This window comes from Antechinus flavipes, chromosome 5 (genome assembly GCF_016432865.1).
Source record: "Antechinus flavipes isolate AdamAnt ecotype Samford, QLD, Australia chromosome 5, AdamAnt_v2, whole genome shotgun sequence".
NCBI lineage: Eukaryota > Metazoa > Chordata > Mammalia > Dasyuromorphia > Dasyuridae > Antechinus > Antechinus flavipes.
This window is the reverse complement of record NC_067402.1, coordinates 183,707,925-183,731,376: the sequence shown is the minus strand read 5'-3', so window position 1 is coordinate 183,731,376 and position 23,452 is coordinate 183,707,925. Positions and strand designations below refer to the sequence as shown.

At 32.9% G+C, this 23,452-nt stretch overlaps 1 protein-coding gene across 1 annotated transcript in view; it reads right to left on the bottom strand.

The window, feature by feature from the left end:
- Positions 1-3,284: 3,284 nt before the first annotated feature.
- Positions 3,285-23,452, bottom strand: part of EPS8 (epidermal growth factor receptor pathway substrate 8) — a 230,289-nt gene continuing 210,121 nt past the window's right edge. Inside the window, exons 19-22 of the mRNA XM_052000226.1 lie at positions 16,445-16,670; positions 8,295-8,475; positions 7,149-7,278; positions 3,285-4,575 (exon numbers count right to left, since the gene is read on the bottom strand). Of these exons, the coding sequence (XP_051856186.1) occupies positions 4,462-4,575; positions 7,149-7,278; positions 8,295-8,475; positions 16,445-16,670 (651 nt within the window). The 3' untranslated portion in view covers positions 3,285-4,461. The remainder of the gene's footprint in view (positions 4,576-7,148; positions 7,279-8,294; positions 8,476-16,444; positions 16,671-23,452) is intronic.

Genomic DNA, 23,452 nt, shown 5'->3' with positions numbered 1-23,452 from the left:
CAACAATGGGATGATTCCAACCAGTTCTACTTGTTGAGTGACAAAGAGAGCCATTTACCCAGAGAGAGAACCGTGGGAACACAACATAGCATTCTCACTCTTTCTGTTATTTGCTTGCATTTTGTTTTCTTAGTTTTTGGTTTTTTCCCTTCTTGATCTGATTTTTCTTGTGCCACAAGATAACTGTATAAATATGTATACATATATTGAATCTACCATGTATTTCAATATATTTAACATGTATTGGACTACCTGCCAACTAAGGGAGGGGGTGGGGTGGAGGAGGGGAAAATTTGGAACAAAAGATATTGCAAAGGACAATGTTGGAAAAATTATGTAAATAATCTTTGTAAATAAAAAGCTTTAATAAAAAAAGAAATCCAATGATAAATTTATATATATATATGGCTTTAATTTCATCATCAGAAATTTGTTCATATCCTTTGACCATTTATCAAATAGGGAATTACTTGTATTCTTATAAATTTGACATCATTTTTATATATTTTAGAAATTAGACCTTTATCAGAAACATTGGTTGTAAATATTTTTTCCCAGCTTTGTACTTTCCTTGCTTCTATTGGTTTTGTATGTGCAAAAATAAAATTAATGTAAAAAAAAGAAATGGATCTTTAATAAAACTGATTCATTCCATGCATTCTTGTTAATAGACAGAAAGGTGAGTAAAATATTCAAAATGCAAAGTCAGAAGGTAAGTGAAACCTAGAAAGGTAACAAGCAACTTGAAAAGGCTAAATAATAATCAATGCTTAAATCCATACAATTAGCAAATAGACACCATTTCTAAGGATCAATCAGGGAGGAAAGAGAAAAACACAAAGTCTTTGTTTTTAGAAAAGAGAAAGTATATTTCTTCTTTAAGGTACTAATCTATAAAATTGGAAAGAACCTATTTCCATCAGTTTCCTCTTCTGCAAATGTGGGCCAATATAACATCTATCTTCCAATGTTGGTAAGATCAATTGAGACAATAATGTAGAGTGCTGAGCATTGTGCCTGGCACATAGTGAATACTATATAAAAATGTTATCTGAATATTATCATTTTATTTATATATGTCCGAGACCATGAACTTTGCTATTAGAATTGGGCGCATGAAAATTTCTGGGTATCTCTACTTCTGTACTTATATGGAGACAATTATTTCTCTCTTTCGTTTGACAAAATTTCTGAGACCATAAATAAATTTCTTGCCAGCATGTTATCCCTGGCCAGGAACCAGTGTTATTATATTTTAAGCCATAGTATAGAAATCTAAATCCTATTCTTACAGAACACATTATATGATTGTTTTCTTCCTTTAATTCTGCATTACATATGCTGCTAAACACATAGGATATTTTGGACCTTACTGACAATCTTTTGTTTTGTATCCAAATTTTCAATGATTCCCAAACAAGAACTCAGTCAACACTGAGAAAAAGAGGAATTAATATGGCTCATTTTGATTCCTTCAAACATTAAACTACTATGTTACTCTAACCTTTCCCACCACTTTCTGCCCTGTCAAAGGAAGGAGAGAAGAGGAAAAAAACAATTCTGAGAGGTTAGAATAATATTGTTGCTGATGATGAAAGATATTTTGGAGTTAGGGCAAACTTTTCTTTGTGATTTTGGATGTCATGTAGGAGATTCTTGGATTGCTTGGGTTGATGCAGTCAGCATAATTTAATTTACAAACAATAGAATTGAGAACACCTTAAAATCTGTAGAGTTCTTCTTCCATTTGATCTCTGTAATAGAAATCCCCCATGATAGTGCCACACAAGCGTCTTTTATGCTTTTCTTGGCATTCTTCAAAGGTAATCAAGTAAACAAGAAAAACACTGTGGATGGAACACAGTAGGTGCTTGAATTCAGAGAAATGCTTGAATGAACACTATCTCTTGTTTTACTATCATATCCAGTTAGGTGAACAGCTTATATAGAAAGAATTCTTAACACTGGATCTGTAACCTTGCTTTTTTGAGTATATCTTGATAATGATATCTTAATATAAATACTTTCCTTTGTAAGGTTATTTATTTTATGCATTTAGATACAGTATTCTGGAAAAATTCGATAGATTTTAGCAGACAGCCAAAGTTTCTATGATACAAAAAGGTCAAGATCTTCTGCTATCAAGTTTATCCAACAATACATATATTTTAGACAGATATGATATTGAAAATTGAATAGGAGGAAGAGAGCTGATTGAATTATATTTATAAAAATGTATAGTGCTTTCAATGATGAGCCCCAAATAATTTCTGAAATAAAACTCATTTTACATTAATATTATATATATATAATTTTAATACATTGATATTTTATGGTTACAAAAAGTATAATATTGTAGTCCCTTAGAAATTAAAACTGTGGACAAAGAACAATGAAGGTACAGAAAGTGGACATAACTAGGTGGAAGCAAAATAGAAATGATCGATTTTTCACATAAAGTGATATTACATAGATGATGATCAGGAAAAAAGGTAGATCTAATAGGATAATAGGTGCTGAGTTGGGTGCAGCAACTTATATTAGTGGAATGTCTCAAATTGAGAGGAAGGCCCCTAGAATGTTAGTGGAATTCCTTGTAAATTATGGCAGGACATGGACAAGGATTGCACAGGAGAATGGTGAATGGATTGCCATTGGCATCACTGGAAGAAATACTTGATTCAGGGTGCCATGGTAGTGGAGGATTTTGGAGACATATTTATTTAACAAAATTAAAACAAAATGAACTTTGTAAAATAACAAAACACTCTACTCCATGTCATTCTACTCTCATGAATAATATTCATTCCAGGTTATAAATTGTAAGCTGCTTGAGGGAAGGCTTGTATTTTAGTCATTTAGGGTTTTATCCTCAAAGTCCTACATGATAATATCTTGTACACAAAATGTACTTTAAACACACTCAATTATTCAATAAGCATTATTAAGGACTTTTCAGAGCAACACACAGTAGTAAGAACTAGGGATAAAAAGGGAAAAATGAAAGACATTTAACTTGCAGTACTTGGAATCTAATGAAAGGCAAAGATATGTGCACAAATAACTATGCTAGAAAAAAGAGTGAGATAAATACTAAGAGATCCAAAGAGCTCTAGGAAATTTGAGGAAAGATAATACTTTAACCCCTAAGACACAGGAAGAACAGAAAAGAAAGGCTTTAAAGGAAGTGTAGCCTGAATTGAACCACAAATGGAATAAAAGATTATCACCACTACCCCACTCTTCAATAAAAAAATAAAAAATAAAAACAAACCCACAAATAATCAACATACAACAAATATTGTTTATTGCAGACTTTCAGTTGACATGTGAAGAAGGCACTATGAAAATTAATGAAACTAGATAATCTCTCTAAATGGATTTATGTTAAAATATACAACAATTCTTACATAGCCTCTGTTTATATATGTGAAACAATAGAACATTTAGTGACAAAAATCATTGTTTCCAAAAATAACGTTTACTGGAGATGGGTTTTTTCTCCTTCTTCTCTCTTTATCTAAAATTAAAACATATATAAATTAAATACTTTCTTTCAGAAAGAAAAATTGACACAGATCAATACCTAAAATGGCCCAAACTTCTTGCTTACTATCTTCCCGCAAATAAAGATGGAGGCTTTTCAGTTTAGGAAAAATACTGTGATACACATCAAAACATTTTTTCTGGTTATTTTTTTTAATAATATAGTGTTTTTGCAAGTGTGTATTTGTGTACTTGTGTGTATATGTATGTATGTGTGTACATTTTCCCCTTGTGCTTTTTCATATAGAATGATTTGTAGTCAGTAAAACAGGAACTAAATAAAAAAACAGGCTACAGTTTGCATTCTCAATAGCTCCAGGAAAAACAGAACACCTCACAAAACATTTCTATTTATCAGAGGCCTTGTTGCACTTTTCAGTTAGTTCAAATGTTTCCTCTTTTCAGAGATTGGCATTAAGAACTTTAAATAAATCTGCACGTCCTGTCACTGAACATGTGAGATTAGAGACCTGAGTGAGCTGAGGTCCAAACCAAAGCAAGCAAATACTCCGAATCACAGATACCATTGTGACAGACCAAAGTTAAATGATTTGAATTAAGAGCCATATATATTTTACTATCTCCCTACTTTGTTGTTGCAAATCCAAAGCTACAAAATATGGCTGCTTCATTATTGAGAGAGAATTAAATAATCAATTGAACAACATAGCTCTTATGTTGCTGGATGAAGTATTTTTACAGTTTAAAAAAAATCATTTCAAGCTCTTCAGTTTTCTACAAGTATATGTAAAACACAGGCCCAATGGCACATTCAGCTGTTGACTCAGGTTTTCATTATTTCTCTATGGCAAAAAATGATGTGTACCAAAAAACCATCAACATGACATTCTCTTCATGGCTTCCTAAAAACAAAGTATTTTGGAATAATGCCAAGAACACTGGAGTTAAAAATGATTAGTGACTGTTTCCTTCATCAAAAGATTCTACTCCTGAATCACTGGCAGCTGCACTAATTTTTTCTTGCCGTCTTCTCATAATTTCTTGTAGCTCAGAGCTCCCACTGTTGTCCTATAATACAAAACAAATTCACAAACAATTGTTACTGGATTATGTGGGATGAAAGTCTGTAATGAAAATAACTCCAATAAGCATTCCCATGTGCTTTTCAGCTAATAATAAGTTATGGATTTTGAGTTTGAAGACCTAGATCTGAGTTTTTCTCTGATTATTACTCATAAGTTGACCCTTCTCCGCACTCTGTTTCTTCCTCTCTCAACTGAGAGTGGGTTACATTAGATGGTTTCTATGTTGCCTTTTAACTTTTAAAATTTTGTCATCTCCTATGAATATTACCTTTTGGGGTAAACTGAAGGCTCATTTACCCATTAGCTCTATTCCTTGGGTATAACTAGAGGAGCTTTTAAACAGGTATCTGATTATTATGACAGACATATTTTTATTTAGGTGATTCTTCTGCCAGAGGCATGGACTCCTGCCAGAAAATAATTAATTTCCAATCCCTTTATTTCTGTTCACTTTCCCCCACTGTGATCTTTTATTCCTCTCTTGAAGGTAGGTTGAACCAAGGAACATTGTTTCACTGCTTTAATTGTTTGTGAATGGGACAGAAATAAGGGTTGCCTCAGTAGGTTAAGTTGTAGGCGTGGAAGAACACAGAGATGATATTTACAGATCTTGACTTGTAAATTTTGAAATTCCTATTTCTCCTTGAACAAGTAACTTACATATCTATAATGAAACAGAATATTGGGCACTATTTTAATATTTACACAGTATTGAAACAAAATTAATTCAGAAAGTTTGTAGTCAGTTTCTGTGATCAGCAAATGGAAATTGGTCTTTATGAAACCAATAAGACAACTGAAGCCCCAAATTAAATAATAAACCCTATACTAATTTTTAATTATATTTTGAAAAATAAAATTTCTCTTGATTAAGAATGGTTATAAAATTGTTTTGGGCTGGCTAACTTCTCAAATGATATTATATTCACTTAGGGAGAATCCAGTTACAATTTCAATTTCAAACCATTCTAAAACCATTGCAAATAATTTATCCTTTTTGATGCATTATACTTAAACAAAGCTACAGCAGGTCTGAAATCTAGCAATAAAAAGTGTACCACTCATACAGCACACTTTCAGGATGCAAGGTGATTAAAGGCCCTTACCCATTAAATTTGACAATCAATTTGGTATAAAAGATAGAAGACAGGTCTCAGAGTTATGAAAACCTCTTAACAAATTAGCTACATGATTCAAAGCTAGTCATTTAATCTCTAAATACAAGTACTGAGAGTCTAAGATGCTATTTTGCAAAGCAGGTTAGATAGGAGTTTCCTTAGCACTTCTCTATATCAAAAAAATCACAGGCATAGTATACACAGTCATGAATGTGCACACACACACGCATACACAGAAAAGAAAGAAAGAGAAAAAAAAGGAAGGAAGGAAGGAAGAAAAGAAGGAAGGAAGAAGGGAAAAAAAGAAAAAGAAACAATTTTTCTTTAAGACATAACTAATGTCCTCAGCAGGATAAGATTTAATGCCTGATTATTAAAATGGTCTAGATCCCAGCTTCTTAAAATGTGGTTTGAGACCTCTCTTGTAACTGAATGTGGGGATTCTGAAATTATGATTTATTATCAGTAAATGTTTGATTTGTATACCCATTTATATAGCTATTTACAGGAATCATGTAAAAATTTCTTAGAAAAGAAGATCACAAATGATAAAGTTTAAGAAATGCTGGTGTAGATGACCTCTTATTAAGGTCCTTCCTAGATCTTTGATATTATATTAAAACAGGTTACAATTAGCTAAGTATCTTAGTTTCCTGATAACAAACAGGAAGACAGAAATATAGGAAAATTTTAAAGCTTTAAGCCAAAGCATGGATCCTTAATCCCTGTCCCTAATGCCCTGGAGATATGGCTTGGGTTGCATATACCACCTCCTGCTTAGGGAAGATTTTTGCTCCCCTGAAGAGTCAGATATGGTTTCATGCTTTTTACAAAGTTCACAGTTGGGAGATCTAGGAGATTAGAGGAAAGTTCACCATGGCTTTGGGGATCCAAACTAAGCACTGAGTCTCTAAAAGACCTGATGCCTTTGCCTCTTTGTCTTTAGATACAACACAGAATCCTTGGTCTGTAAAAACCAGTTGTCCATATTTTTCAAACCTACAATAGGAGCAACAAACTAAAATTTGGAGAGATTGGAAAGAAATTAGGGACAGGTAATTATCATGCCTAAAACCAAATAAACTTATGTGTTCTCCACACAAAACATGCATTTAAGTATTTAAAACTATGAATTATGCAAAAATTATTTCGTTAATTTAGAATAAGCCAAAGTTTATTAAAAGGCCGTCAGGCTCCATGATATATAAGTAGTAAGATGAGAATACTCTACTGAGTGATCAACAATTCTGTAGTGGCTCTTTATTAAATGAAATGGCTATCAAGGATTTGGGGGTTTTAATAAAGGCATTAATTTCACAAAAAGTAGAAACAAATAATTTGTATAGCACAAGGAAATTATTCATGAGTGTAGTGGTGATTTTCTGTCTCTAGAACTATCAATCTGAAGGCAGTATTATTTATTTCTATTGAAACATACCTCTAATGCAGCTTTCTGTACAGTAATTTGGCTAAAGACTCTTGCCCCTTCAGGGCAAACAGTCCTCAGTTCATCTTTATTGAGAGAGAAAAGTTGTGCACCAGTCAGCACTCCAAGGCTATTTACAGTTCTAAAAAAGAAAAAGATAAAATGTTACAATACCCATGATAAGCAGAAATCATCAAACTCAGAAAAAGGGTGGATGTGAGAAATTTATCTCTTCAATACAGGCCTTTTGGGGGAGGGGAGCTGAAATTTTCCCTAACTAGAAATCTCTTCTTGCTATTAATCTTATGCCCATTAACAGATAGTTCAAAATGATGATTGTGAAACATTCTGAAATGTTAATAGTGCCTTAGAAATCATTTACCTCTTTTTTGCCGCCTTCTTTCCCTCTGGCATGATATTATATTCTAAATCTTTAAAAACTGGTCATCAGTGTACTATGTGTAAAGCAATATTCTAGTATCCAGAACTAGATAGCAGGATATTTACATTTTGTCTCAGTGACTCAGGGGATATATCCCCCCCCCAAATCTACTGGGATTCTGCAGTTTGCCAGAAACTGGGAAATAAACTAAAAATAAATCAATGTGTTTATTTTTATTTTATTTTTAAAAAGCCTTTATCTCATAGATAAGATCATGAGAAAAGGGTTACTAAGGCAGATGTGATCTGATATTATGTCAAATAATCTTTGGAGGAAGCTTATTTCTATTTGTCTGAGCAATGATGCCAGTGTAGGATACGTGTATGTATATTCTATGTGCCTAGAGGATCCTCCTGCTAACTCTAGTTGTCCTTATACAAGGGGAGGGAATGAAGTAGGGACCCTAATGCTACTGTCAGTTTATTCTAAGGAACACAAAAATAAACAGATATTCTACAGATAGAAAGATTAGGCCAAGGACCTTGACTATTTCTGCTTCTTTCAAATATTTTCATAGTTACAGAGTACTAAAAACAGTTATTTATTTACTAAGGGGAGAATACAGTCTCCCATATAAAAACCATTATTTTGCATCATGTTGGTGTTTTGGGAAAATAATAAGTTTGCCTTCTAGGACTTTATTTAACATCACTCATCTTAATGTTTTGAGGAAAAAGGAAACTTCTAAAAGGGAAAGTTTACAGAGTCAGACTTACACTGGGTTGAATCCCTTTGATTGTAACCACATTTTCACATCTTCTGGTGTGGAATCATAAGTGATATTGACAATGGGCACATTCTGTCGTGGCACATGAAATTTTTTCTGGGCAGCACTTCGACCAATTGTCAGTCTATGAATAAGCTCATCTTGTACTTCTTCCATCTGAGATTTCCTCCCTACAAATTAAAATTTTGCACCTTTAATCTCTTAGATTACAGAGTTCAGATTTTTAGAAATGAAAGACACCATGGAGATCATGTTATAATAGGATGAGGATCCTATCATTATAGATCAAGACCTGAAAGGAACCTGAAAAGCAACTTCATCTAACCCCTTAATTTGATGGACAAGGAAATTGATGCTCAGAGAGGATGTTGAGGATTTTACAATTTAGCCAGTCATACTTGGCAAGGATCTGAGGTGGAATTTTCATGCCTACTGACTCTTTTCCACTGCACCACCCTGTCTGCTCTTCATTTGTATCTTCAGCTTGTATCTTGGCCAAGATTATAGAGTCAGTAGTGACAAAGTCAGAACTGGTCTCCTGAATTATTATTTTAGTATCCTTTAATACACAGTTTTGGGTAACTTGCATAATTTTTACTACTTTTTGTTTCAAAGAGAATTGGATGAGAGTAGAAAGAGGCTAAGAAAAAAAAAACAGACAAAATGTTCACTAACACAATTGGATTCTTCCCCCTAATTTAGTCTCCCTTCAAAACAAGCTCAAAAGAACTAAAACATTTTCATCTTCAGAGATGATATACCAGTTAGAATTTTTTTATAGTTCCTAAGATAAATCAATTTGCATTGTTATACTTCTCCCAAATGTCTACATTTTGTAAGATCAAATCTTGTTTAAATAACTGAAGTTTGAATTTTATAAGTGATAAGGAAAGTACCATATTCAATTTTTAGGCAGATATAATTATAAAGCAATTTTTCCTTATTTAAACTAATTTCCCATCCTAAATCTATACTCTAGGACCTTGTTCTACACTTTGGGAACATGTTAAATACTCTTTTGATTTTTGGATGCTGATATTTCTTTCCACTAATTTGAAATAAGAAAACATAATGACATTATAGTCAATTGCTCATTATGTCTACACTGATTTTGTTTATATGATAAAACTTATACATGAGTTAGTAGATCTTTCCCTCATTTCTTCCTGTTCTATTTTGATAGAAGCAGAATAGTATATGAGCAGTGGGCAATAATGGGGAGGGTTCTGCCCTTGATGAGCTGTTGCCAAAAATACACAGTCATCTGTGTCCACCTTGACAGCAAAATCTGTTTCTAAAATGTAGATGAAATTCAAAAATTAATTCAAGAAAACTACATAAAAACAATTTAAAAGAGGAAATAATTATAAACAGGCTGGGTTTACAAAAAGAAAATAAAAGGGCATACTTAAAACCCATCTGCTTGTATGACCTCATCAGTGTGATAAATTTAAAATTCTTGAAGTACTACAAAGGAAAACCATTACGTAAATATAAGATGTTGTTATATTATTTGTAAAGGAAACTAAGCATATGGATAATTTTCAACAGGTTTATTTATGTTTTATATGCCAATAAGGAAATATCATCCCTCCATTTAATGAAAAGCAGACAAATAGTGAGTCATAATGTCAGAAGGTTTCTTAGTTCCTCATAAGATTCCAACCATGCTTTTCCCCATTGGATTATTCTCCATTTCTGCACAACTGGACATAGTACATACTGTTCCAACCTATAAACTGTTCTAAATAGAGTTTGGGTTCTGATGAACTTTGATCTAAAGAACAGAACTAGAGGTCTATAATGTCAAGGATTACCATGTTGAAAGGAAATAAACGAAACTCTACAGACTTAATTAGGAAAAAAAAATCATGGGATTGTGATTTTCTAAGAGGAAACTCCTCAGGGCATACTAACAGGAATATTCTTTTAGAATTTCTCATTTAAAAGCATATTGTTTTGTTTGTTTCTTTAAATAATAAAAATTGAAAACACATGTAGTACATAAACACATATACAGAAATCCCCCTAAATCCAACTTTCAAGGCCTCTTTTAATTTCACTGAATGTTATTCCCTGTTCGTATTAAAAAAAAAAAACAAACAAACAAACCCAACAACAACACTCTTTCATGAGCTTCCTACTATACAAAATTGTAATTTACAAGAATTAAGATCTAAGAACTTCAATAGGACATCATCCTTAAGAAAGCAAATAAAAATATAAATCAACTGTTTTATTTCCTTTTTACTCAAAATAAATTAGGACAGACCTAAAGGAGACAGGTTGGCATAGAGAAAAAAGCATAGGATTTAGAGACAGAAAACTTGAATTCAACAGCCAGGTCCACTACTTACTACTATGTGACATCCTTAAGCCTGTTTCCTCCATACCTGTAAGAAGTGTTTTATAAACTTCATACTATTATGTAAATATAAACAACTATTACTATTATTCTCAAAAGGCTCCCTCATCTTACAAGAGATGATATGGAAAGGAGAGGAGAGGAAAGGGGAGGGGAGGGGAGGAGAGGAGAAAAAAGAAGGGAAAGGAGAGGAAGGGAAGGGAAGGCAGGGCAGGGGAAAGGAGAAGATTCACAGGATAAAACTTTGGAGAATATTCACATTTAATAAGAGGGAGATGGCTGCCTGAGGAGTAGTCAGAAAATAATCAGAGAATGTGATAAGAGCAATGTAGAGTCCAAAGGAGAAGAAAGTAGGAAGTGACCAACAGTGTCAAAAGCTATTGGGAGGTTAAAGACATTGAGGACTGAACACACACACACACACACACACACACACACACACACACACACGGATTTATCTGTTAGTAGAAAATGCACTCTATCGATTGTGCTAATTAATCTCCTCTAATGTGGAAAAGAGGAGAAGAAAAAATCTATGTGAATATATTCAATATTTTCAATAAAGGGGGAAGGTGAAGTGAAATCTTAAAAGAGGAATGAATGAATGAACAAGCATTTATTAAGTGTTTATTCTGTGCAAATAATTTTTAAACGATGCAGACACAAATTGAAAAAGCAAGACTCTATTCTCAAAAAGCTCACATTATAAATTAATACAGATGGAAAGTTTCAGATATAAATCAAATGAAAAAGTCCCATGAGCCTTATTGGTAACTCTGGGGAATGAAGATAAAAAGAGATGATGATCAACATGGCAAGTTTTGTAGAAAAATAGAAAGGTACAAAGGATAGATGTAGTTTGGATAATGATGGGGATCAAGATATTTTCTAAGACCCAAGTAAGGAGCAGAGGATGAGTGAAGATGCAGAAGTTTATACATGTGAGGGGCATGAAGAAGGGAATAAACATTTATATAGCACCTACTACATGCCAGGTATTGTGCTTTAGAAGTATCATCTCACTGGATCCTTACAACCACCCTGCAATATAGGTATTATTGTTATGTCATAATTGAAGAAACTGAGGCAAACAGAAGTGTTTTGCCCTCTGTCACATAGCTAGTAAGTATCTGAGGCTGGATTTGAACTCAGATCTTACTAGCTCAATACTAGCCACTGTACCAATTTTGTTGCCTCTTATATGAAAAAAAGAGAGAGATAAAGAAGTTTATAGTTCAACCCTGAAGTCAGGAGGATATGAGTTCAAATCTGACTCCTGACACTTAGTACTTACTGACTGTGTGACTTTGGGCAAGTCACTTAACCTCAATTGCCTCAGCAAAATAAATAAATAAATTTAAAAATAAACAAACAAATAAATGAATGAATGGATAAATAAATAAATAAAAACTTAATGATGAATGTGCTTGTTATTAAAAGAGGAATAAATGAACGAACAAAGAATGTATTAAGTTTTTACTACATGCAAAGCACTTTATTAAGTCATATAAAGTAGAAAAGCAACACTACTCTCAAGGAACTCATATAATTCTAACACTTATCAATGTTTTAGCTGAAAATCAGGTGGAAAAATCCCATGGTCTTTAAGGTAGAGTTGCAAAACAGATAGTAAGGCCATTTCTACTAATAAAATCATTTCTGTGACAGTGCTAAGGACTGTGGTGGCAAAAACTGCTTTCTCGGGCTTCAGTGAATTGTGGCTCTCTATAGCACCCATTAGAACAGTTACAAGATAGCATTTCCACAGAGTTTGCTTTCAGATATTGTTTGAGGGATATTAGACTGAGAATAATACTATCCCCCAAACTTCTTGGGCTGTGTCCATAAGGGTCTGAGGGAAAGTGTTCTCTCTCCCTCAGGGTACCTTGTTGCTACAGTTAGACTGGCTTGCTTCCTCTATGTGTAGTTGTGAGTTGATAATTCATTGGTGGGAATGACTGTTCCTTTTTCTGTAGGATTTGTTTCCTTAGATGATAGCTTGACTGAAAGCAAGACCAATGTGTCTGAAGGTGATACTACATCTAGGATACCTGCTTATTTGTAGCAGCTGATCAGGAGTTGCTGCTGGTAGGGATGGGGAAGGTGGGCTTCCTCTCCACAAAAGTTTCTTTTCTCAATAATAGCTGTGGAGGATAAATTGGAGACAGGTCTAGTGAATTGTGGTGAACTGTTAGTCCTAGACTTGTAGAGGAAAGTTGGTGCAGTTTTTGTGATATATGGCAGTGGCCAGATAAAGATGAATTAAACAATTGCTGTGATGAGGTGAGAACTCATGTGGCATTTAGGCAACTAAATTTGAACTGGATCCAATTTGAATGATTCTATTGACTTTCTCTAATAGTGTCTAGTGGTTTGTGAGTGGAACAGGAAATATAAAGAATGGAGATGACCCAAGATTGAGGACTAGTACACTATGAGCAAGAAGGAGACAAGAGGGCAAGGGATTCAGCAATGGTGCCTTATTGAACTAGTTAACTCTAGGATTAACATATAAAAGGAAGAAAGTAAGAAATGAATAGATGAGAAATACTAGAAAAATGAGGAAGTACTGAGGGATCAGAAGTCATTGTGAGGATATAAAGCAAATAGAATGTGAAAGTGGGAGAACTTGCAGAATACAAGGTGTGGTTCAGAGGGTGATATTTCAGTTAAATTGTGACGGTAAAATGGTTGTGGTGATAGAGGATTTAAGGTGTCATTCATTACTCTTGGAAGTGCATGAGGCAGAAGAAAAACTTAGATCATAAGATATTATGTTGATGAAAGAGGAGGCTAGGGTATTAAAAGATTATGAACACAAATACCATAGTCTTGAAAGTTGGCAACAAGATTTCTTATAAACTCATTATTGAATAATGGAGTGTTAACTAGAGATTGGCAAATGATAGCAACTAGGATCACAAATATAGACAAATGGAATGAACGTCAAAAACAAGAGATGCTACTGAGTGATGGGCTAAAACTGGCAGTGAGGAAGTCTAGAGACAAGGTATAGTACTGGAGAGAGAAAAAAGGGGATAAAAGATATTTTAAAAAGAAACACTTAATTTGTGAACATAAGCTATTTAATCTTGCAGAAATTCAGTTCTCATTTAAAATTTTTAAAATTTAATTTTAAAATACCATCTCTGCCATTTCTGTGTATGCTTGACCTAATATAGCTGGTTTTCCCTTTTTTGTTCGTTTTGTCACTAACACCTCTTTTATAAGTATATTCTAGACCATGATGTTAGAATCCAAATGTTGTAGCTCTACTGTCCTTGATACTGAAGAGACAGTAATGTAAATCTTTACAGGTCTTTTCTATCTTTCATTTGCTTGGTTTCCTTTCAATTTCATACTTAAATGATGCCATAATGTCTTTATTTAGTTGGATTTGTCACCAACCTTTCTTTAAATTGGTTTTTCTCCTCTCCTCATTGACTCTTACTATTTTATGAGGCACTAATGATTTTGCCATCATTTTTCATAAGTTTAAAAAAATGCAATTGATATCCTTTGTTTTTATATCACCTTTATTTCCAAGTTTATGACTCCCCCACCCTAGTCCCAAGCCATCTCTTGTTACAAAGAATAGAAATAACTGCAACAAAATAAGCAGAACTATAGGAACAATGTATTCAGTGAAAATCTCTTGAAGAGGAAATTTATTTTATTTATTTATTTATTTATTTTTTGCTGGGTGATGCTAAAATCTTTTTTTTTAATATATTTTATTTTATTTTATAATAACTTTATATTGACAGAATCCATGCCAGGGTAATTTTTTTTACAACATTATCCCTTGTACTCGTTTCTGTTCCGATTTTTCCCCTCCCTCCCTCCACCCCCTCCCCTAGATGGCAAGCAGTCCTATATATGTTAGATATGTTGCAGTATATCCTAGATACAATATATGTTTGCAGAACCGAACAGTTCTCTTGTTGCACAGGGAGAATTGGATTCAGAAGGTAAAAATAACCCGTGAAGAAAAACAAAAATGCAAATAGTTCACATTCATTTCCCAGTGTTCTTTCTTTGGATGTAGCTGCTTCTGTCCATCATTTATCAATTGAAACTGCGTTAGGTCTCTTTGTCAAAGAAATCCACTTCCATCAGAATACATCCTCATACAGTATCGTTGTTGAAGTGTATAATGATCTCCTGGTTCTGCTCATTTCACTTAGCATCAGTTCATGTAAGTCTCTCCAAGCCTCTCTGTATTCATCCTGCTGGTCATTTCTTACAGAACAATAATATTCCATAACATTCATATACCACAATTTACCCAGCCATTCTCCAATTGATGGGCATCCATTAAATTTCCAGTTTCTAGCCACTACAAACAGGGCTGCCACAAACATTTTGGCACATACAGGTCCCTTTCCCTTCTTTAGTATTTCTTTGGGGTATAAGCCCAGTAGTAGCACTGCTGGATCAAAGGATATGCACAGTTTGATAACTTTTGGGGCATAATTCCAGATTGCTCTCCAGAATGGTTGGATTTGTTCAGAACTCCACCAACAACCGCATCAGTGTCCCAGTTTTCCCGCATCCCCTCCAACATTCATCATTATTTTTTCCTGTCATCTTAGCCAATCTGACAGGTATGCGGTGGTATCTCAGAGTTGTCTTAATTTGCATTTCTCTGATCAATAGTGATTTGGAACACTCTTTTATATGAGTGGTAATAGTTTCAATTTCATCATCTGAAAATTGTCTGTTCATATCCTTTGACCATTTATCAATTGGAGAATGGCTTGATTTCTTATAAATTTGAGTCAGTTCTCTATATATTTTGGAAATGAGGCCTTTATCAGAACCTTTAACTATGAAGATGTTTTCCCAGTTTGTTGCTTCCCTTCTAATCTTATTGGCATTAGTTTTGTTTGTACAAAGGCTTAACAAATATTTGTCTCCTCCCCTTTCCTATTCTGCTAATTTCTATGTAAAATATATGGCAAGTTCTTCAGAAAGAGAGATGAAGATAGCAAGGGAAGAAGATAAAGTTTGGGAGAATCTGGAAAGTAGAATAAGTTCAATTGTGGAAGACTAAAAGGATTATCTTGCTTAACTAAGAACTTAGTTAAAATTAAATAACAAATTAGAAGAGGATCCAACTAATATATTTATAAAAATTTTCCAGGATTATTCAGCAGTATATTAGTAAGAGATATGAGTAAGAGTGGAGAAAGTGGAAGACAGGAGTAATCCAGGGGTTTGGGGAAACATGATTGATGGTAGTTTCAAGATTAGAGTATTATTCACAATCTAATTCTAAGGTCAAGATTTCAAAGGGAGAAAAGTAAAGCCTGAGCAGGGCTGATGGCAGAAAGAACATTGAAGAATAGATGAACAGGAAGCAATGGTGAAAAAAAAAGAACAATTTTAAGGTGAATAAGATCTGGAAAAATATGGAAGAATAGGAACGGGAAATTTCAGATTTCCTGATCACAAATTGAAAAAATACATTAAATTATGGTTGTCAGCACATGCATTTGAAGTGGAACAAATATTTGATTACCCAGGTTGCTGGAATGTTTGTCGGGGATCTAAACATGCATACTAAAGTCCTCAAATATTAGGGCAAAGTTTCCTTTCAACACGAGACACTGTGCTTCTTAAATAGGTTTTTCAAACTATTTGAAAGACAATATATAACAATATACAGAAATATATTTATGTTAAAAATTCATCACTTGTAATAAAATTGGGAATGCATTTAATTCATTGACTAAAGCGTAGATATTTCCCCACCACCTTCAGAAACTTACGATCTGCAGGAAGCTGTTTATGTCTCTGGCTGTCTCGCACAATACTGCCTGCGCTGTCACTGGAGTTGCTGTTCTGGCGAGTTACATTTGTTGGTACTTTTGACACATTAATAGGAGCTGGTACAGATGGTGGAAGAGGGACAGGGGCTGATGTTGGTGCTGGAGGAGGTGGAGAAGGAGCTGAAGGAGTATCGGTGGATCTGGGACCATAGTCCATCCTTTGTTTCTAAATAGAATTCCAAAAGTATTAGTTTACCACCAAAGAGTAAAGTAAAAGCAAGCTTTAAACAACAACAACAACAAAACCTGTGAATCTTTATATAGCTATATATAGTCGACATTTTTACAGAGCTTACTATATGCTAGGCACAGTGCTAAGCTCTTTACAATTACTATGGCATTTGATCCTTACAACAATCTTAGGAGGTAGATACTATTATTAACCCTATTTACAGCTAAGGAAACTGAGGCAGACGTTAAGTGACTTGCCCAGGATCATAAGCTAATGTCTGAAGCCAAATTTGAACTCAGGTTATTCTGACTTCAGGTCCACCACTCTTTCCACTGTACCAACGAGTTGCCCCATAGAAGTACTTCAATAAGAAATCATTGGGTACATTATTTTCAATTTCTTTTCAACCACAGACACTGTTTCCAAAATGCCACAGGTTATATCTTGATAAAGGTGCAATTTTTAAGGACTTTATTTATAGCACAATGTTGAAGTCCAAATTAGTAATACAGTATTAAGTTTCCAATAAATACAAAAACTTCAAAAATATTACAAGTTCCTCACACATCAGTTTACTTATCTCAATCTAATCTAGGGTAATTTTATTAGTTATCCTAATAGTCATTCAAAAGTCAATACCCACTGCAGCAGTAAAATATCATTATACTACACATTCTTCATTTTAAATAAAAATGTGGCATAGAGGAAGATATAAACTCAGATAATTCAATGATTTCACATCTTTCTCCCATTCCATAAGAAGGTGATGTTGCTTTTGGGAGATCAATGAAGCATTGTTTAACAATGAAACATCATAATGCTATTTATGGTAGACTACTATTTTTAAATGATTTCCCTTTCTATTATTACTTTATGCTATTATCCCAAATGAGACATTCTTCTTATTAAAAAAGCAATATTTTGGAAAGTCAAGTTAAATTTATAATATAGTCTTTATCTTCACACTTCTAATTATAGCTTCTAAATAGAAACAAAAATATTAATGTGGAATTTTTTTGTATTAAAACTTAGATAGATTTAGTATAAATGTAATGGTTAGATTATTTTAATTGATCCTAAAATGATTACAATCTATAACTATTACAGTGACTGAAAAAATGTAATCAAAATGCTGTATCTAAAAGAATCATTTCATTTAATTGACAAATGTACTATGATATACTCCAAATTTTTAAAAGCTACCTTTTTCAATATTCTAAGAGATCTTGAATTATTGAAACATCAGGATAAGTATAAGTACTATGAGATATAAAAGGAAATTCCAGTTAATACCTTTTTAAAAAATGGACAATTCTAGAAGAAATACATTTGCTTTCAATACTGTATTGGCACAAATATAAGACAAAATTAAATATTTTAACAGGAGATGAATGACTTGAAAATGCACATAAGCCTGTGTTTCATTTAAATATGATCCAGAAAATTACCACTTTAATTCTTTGTAACTTTTTCTTCACAGTTGCACTTTGGAATGCTGATATAGGAGTGAATTTTTAAATTTTATGGTATTATTCTAAACTGTGCCTTTTATATGCCAAGGGGTAAAGAAACAGGGAGAAAGGATAGAAGAATGAGGAAAAAAAATCAAGAAATACCAAATATGATAAAGGGAAACATGTTAATTCTACTAAAAGCCAACAGATAAAGCAATTACAGAACTATGAATGGCAAACACTATCAACATCAATTGTTTATAAACAAAAAATCCAAGGGATATAAGATATGTCTTTAACATGTTAACTCTAATACATAATTAATTCTGAGTTGTCATGTTCACAAATATTTCTGAAGCAAAAATAATAACAATTAGCATGTATATAGCACACATACTAATAACAGTCATACAGCTAAAGTGTCTGAATTTAACTCTGGTTTTCTGGATTTTAGTTACTCTGCTCCATTCATTGGGCCATTTAATTACTTTAAGAAGTATAAAAGATTAAAACCTTTTTAGAGTTCAAACTCAGAAATGCTCATTGATGTGAATGCTCCAATGCATTGGCATTTACTCTCCTCACAAAAGGAAGAACCACTAGTGTTTGCTATTCTGTAAGTGATTTCATTAAAACAAAAAAACAAAAAATTGAAAATATCGGGTGTCACTGTCACAGCTGAGTATGAAGGCACATATTATTCTAAAATCTTCCTGCCTCAAGTGTCTGACTTTGTTTCATAATAAAACTGCCAGATAGAGATAAAGGAGAACAGGACAATTTAGGGAGTGATAGAGGTTGTATAGTACACAGAAGAAGGAGATATATGTAATCATGCACCTTCTACAACTAAAGAGACCAGTTTTTTTTTTTATTTTATTCAAAAAAATTCCCACATAAAAATTCTTAAATGATTACATTTACCTAAGATTTGTCTTTTTAGGCACGCCATTTTTATTTATCAAAGCAGTAAGAAAAAAAATCACAAAATATTGTCATCCCTTCCTCATTTCCCTCAACTCATCTTCTTTTCTCACTTAGAACAATATCCAAGGTTGCTTATTATGAAAAATAAATAAACGTTGTTTGATATTGGTTTGGGAGTGTGATTTGGGAGAGAAAAATGAACCAGTATTTATTTCTTAACTAATCTTTACTCTTCTCTCTCTCTCTCTTTCTCTCTCTCTCTCTCTCTCTCTCTCTCTCTCTCTCTCTCTCTCTCTCTCTCTCTCTTTTATTCCCCTTTCCTTTTATCTTTATCTCTTACTCTCTTTGTTACAGAAATGAAGAGTTCTTAGCTCCAATGAATTCTAATTCTGTAGAGCAGTGGTGTCAAATGCAAATGAAATGTGGGGCTTAGTAATCTGTACCTGGCCATATAGTGACTTAGTTTTAAAATGTAATATGTTCTATATTTTATTACATTTTTATTTATTTTGCTCAATATTTACCAATTACCATTTAATCTGGTTCAAGATCATTTGGTAGTACTGTGGATTGCATATTTTTATACCTCTTCTGTAAAATGTATCAGGTATCTGGCATTTTTTCTCTCTGGGTTTCTTAAAAAGATGGGAAGAAAATAAAATTCTCTATAAGAACACAGCCTTTCCAACTTTCATGAACTGATACTGAGTGAAATGAGAAGAATTAGTAAAATATTGTACACAGTAACAACAGGATTATTTGATGATCAACTGTGAGGGTCTTGGCTCTTTTTAACAATGAGAAGGCATTTCCAATAGAATTGTGATGGAGAGAGCCACCTGCATCCAGGAAGACTATAGGGACTGAATGTAGATCACAGCATTGTAACTTCACCTTTGTTGTTGTTTGTTTGCTTGGGTTTTTTCTTTCTTTCTCATTTTTCCCCTTTTGATCTGATATTTCTTGTGCGGCATGATATATGAGGAAATATGTTTAGAAGAATTGCACATGTGTGACCTATTTGGACTACTTTGTATTTAGGGGAGGAAGGAGGTGGGAATTTGAGCAAGGTTTTGCAAGGGTAGATGTTTGAAAATTATCTTTGCATGTATTTTGAAAAAAGGACTTTTAAAAAGAATATAACCTTTGCATTATTTCAAACTTTTTTTGTTATTTTTCAGTCATTTCAGGAATATCTGACTCTTTTTAACTCCATTTTTTTTTTGGCAAAGATACTAGAGTGGTTTACCATTTTCTTTTCTAGCTTATTCTACAGATGAGGAAGCTGAAGCAAACAGGGTTAATTAAGTGACTTGCCCAGGATCATATCATCTTTCTATCTGAGTTCAGATTTGAACTAAGGGTCCCCTGCCTCCAAGTCTGTGTTCTATTCCCTGCTCCTTTCTCCAAACATACTACTCATAATAAAAATGGTCTAGGTTGTTCTTTCATTCTAAGGGACAGAATTTTTAGGAAAACAAGTTAAGTCTGATGCAAAAGACAACTCCATTTTTATCTCACCCAATTGCTAACACAATACTCTGTACTTAGTAATGCTTAAAAACTGAATAGAATCTAGTTGAATTTTTTCACTGATTGTTTAATTTTAGGTATTTTATAAGTCAAAATAAAACTCAAATATTAGTGGAGCTTGCTTAGAGGGCAAATCAAAGGCTAGACAGATGTATATGAAGTCATAAAATACTATTTTATAAAGATTACTTTGTAAAATTTAAAGCTGCAATGAATTTATAGGCTCTTGTTCTAAAAATCTAGAAGAGCTGAAGACTTTCACTATAAAATTAAACATAGTTGACACATATCAAATAATGAAAAGCCAAAAGATGAATCCAACCAAGTAGTTTAAAAACAAATTTTCATGAAGGAAACATGCATTACCTCAGACAGCTCTCCAAGTAATTGCTATTAAGAAAATGGAGCAAATCATATACATCAGATGAGAAAATAGAGACAATGAAGAAAACAACATTATGATTACATGTTATATATGAAAACAAAAAAAATATTTTGGTGTTTTTTTTTGTTTTGGAGGTTTTTTTTTTTGTTTGGGTTTTTTTGGCTAATGAAATTCTTTGGAATTAATACTGGAAGCTTTTCTGATTGGTCCTCAATACTACTACCTATTGTAGAAAATTGAAAATCAACACAAAAATAGGCTGTTTTGTTTTGTTCTAAAAGCACTATTAGCTTAAATCTTAGGTTTAAACTATTGAATAATAAAATAAAATGGGCTTCCATCTTATTCTTCTTTTTTTATAACTTAGGATTAAGAAAATCCATACTTTATTAGACAAGTTTTTCTTGATTTATTTTTTTTAGGTTTTTTTAATTTCTTTCTATTTTTAAGGATTAAAGTTAGTTACATTTTCTAGAACCCATAAAACTCACTAACAAAGCTAACATATCATATTTTCTTTGCAGAAAATTCAGGGGCAATGAATTTCAAACAGAAAACTTGACTATATGGGATTGTACACTGGTGACAGAATTTGGAAAATGTCAACCCTCTAAATTACAATCTTCTAATAAAAAATTATATGTATACCATTTCTATGTGAGAAACTGAAGTGTTATAATTTAATATACATTGTAGGAAAATAGTTCAGGAGAGAACAACTAATATTCAAAGATCCTTTGACAGACAGAATAAATTAGAAAAAAAGAATGATGTATACTAACAGAGGAAAAGTAGAAGAAGTAAAGGAGAGGCCTAATGATGTATAAGAGTACTGATATTACTCGGTATCTTAGACAACCAACAATCCATGAATATTGCAATTAATTGTTAGCTTCTTCTCCTTCAAATTATTTTTTATTTATTTATCTGTACAGAATGACATTTCTCAGTAGAACAAAAGCTCCTTTGAGCCAATGGCTGTCTTGATGTTCACCTCTTTATTCATAGGGCTTTCTTTGCACATGGCAGGAATTTAAATCGTTTTAATAAATTCAACATTTATCTAGTGCCATGTGGGCAGAGAATACTCTGTCTATATCCCATAAACACAAGAAAAGCCCATCTCCCTTTCTCTATCCCTACTCCAACCACACCTTCATATGCCTCTGACAATACTCAATTGATTCTTAAAATTGCTAGAGAGAAAAATAATGTAATTAAAAATGTAAAAGACACTGGAAGTGGTATCACAATGGCACATCTATTCATGCTAAAATATAACTGAAATATGACATTATATCATTCTCTGAGAAAAATGTTTTTGAGACACAAAGATGAAAGAGCATGAGAGCAATATTTAATGTGAAGATGTCAGAGATGAGGAAAGAAAAGGAACTAACATGTACTTTTATCCAGAGCAAAACCTCGAGGGGACATAAGCTCCTTCTTCCAGTAAAGTTTGATAAAAATCAAAACCTCTTTTATTTAAAAGTAAAAAGAGTTATAGAGAATTGGTTCATATTTTTTTTCTTAATGCATGGGTTTAGCTCATTTTCAAAGGTGAAAATCACTTTACTTAGCTAACTTCATATTGTGCTTTAATTAAGCCATTTCTATTCTGAAAAACTGAACCCTACATTCAGAGAGTTCTAGGTGTATTCACGCCAACTTATATAATAGAAGTGAAGTTCAAAAGGAGAAATTAGTTTGAAATGATAAATTGAGTTATTGAATAATGAAATGAATTGCCCACAGTTGGAGAACAAACTTATGGCAGAGTCACTTCCATCTCCCATTCGGATACTTTTCTAGTGATATTATTCTGTCAGACAAAGCACTATGCTCATCACCTTTTCCCCAAAACTCTTGCTACCTTTATCTTATTTCTGTGTGAGATTTTTTTTTACCTCTTTTGCCAAGTTTTTAGAGATACCAGGAATGAGCATAATGTCAGCCCTACAACCCTACAGAGTAGGCAGACACATGATGTGATTTCATAGTAACTAAAAATGGAAGAGACTCAGAAGAACCACCTTATCCAATCTATCCATAACTTGCAGCCCATTCAAGATTGCTGTTAAACGGCATTGAGTTTCTGCTTCGAAAACCTCCAGCAAGGGAGTATCTTGTAAACTTACAAAGTAACTCATTCCAAATACAAATAATTCAAATTGTTTCTTGTATCAAGTTCAAATCTACTTCTCTTTTTAACTTCCATTCTTATTTCTGGGTTTGATTTTTGGACCCAAGCTGAATGATATAATCTCTTTCCTATATTATATCCTCTCAAATATTTAAGCATACTAGAATTATTATTTTAATGTATATAAATTAATACTAATCAGTAGACAAGTATAGGTTTTTTTTTTGTTTTTTTTTTTTTTTTTTTTTTTTTTTTTTTTTTTTTTTTTTTTTTTTTAGTAATACATTTTTCAGTGCAGGTTTACCGAGCCTTTCTTTGGAAAGCAATTACTTTT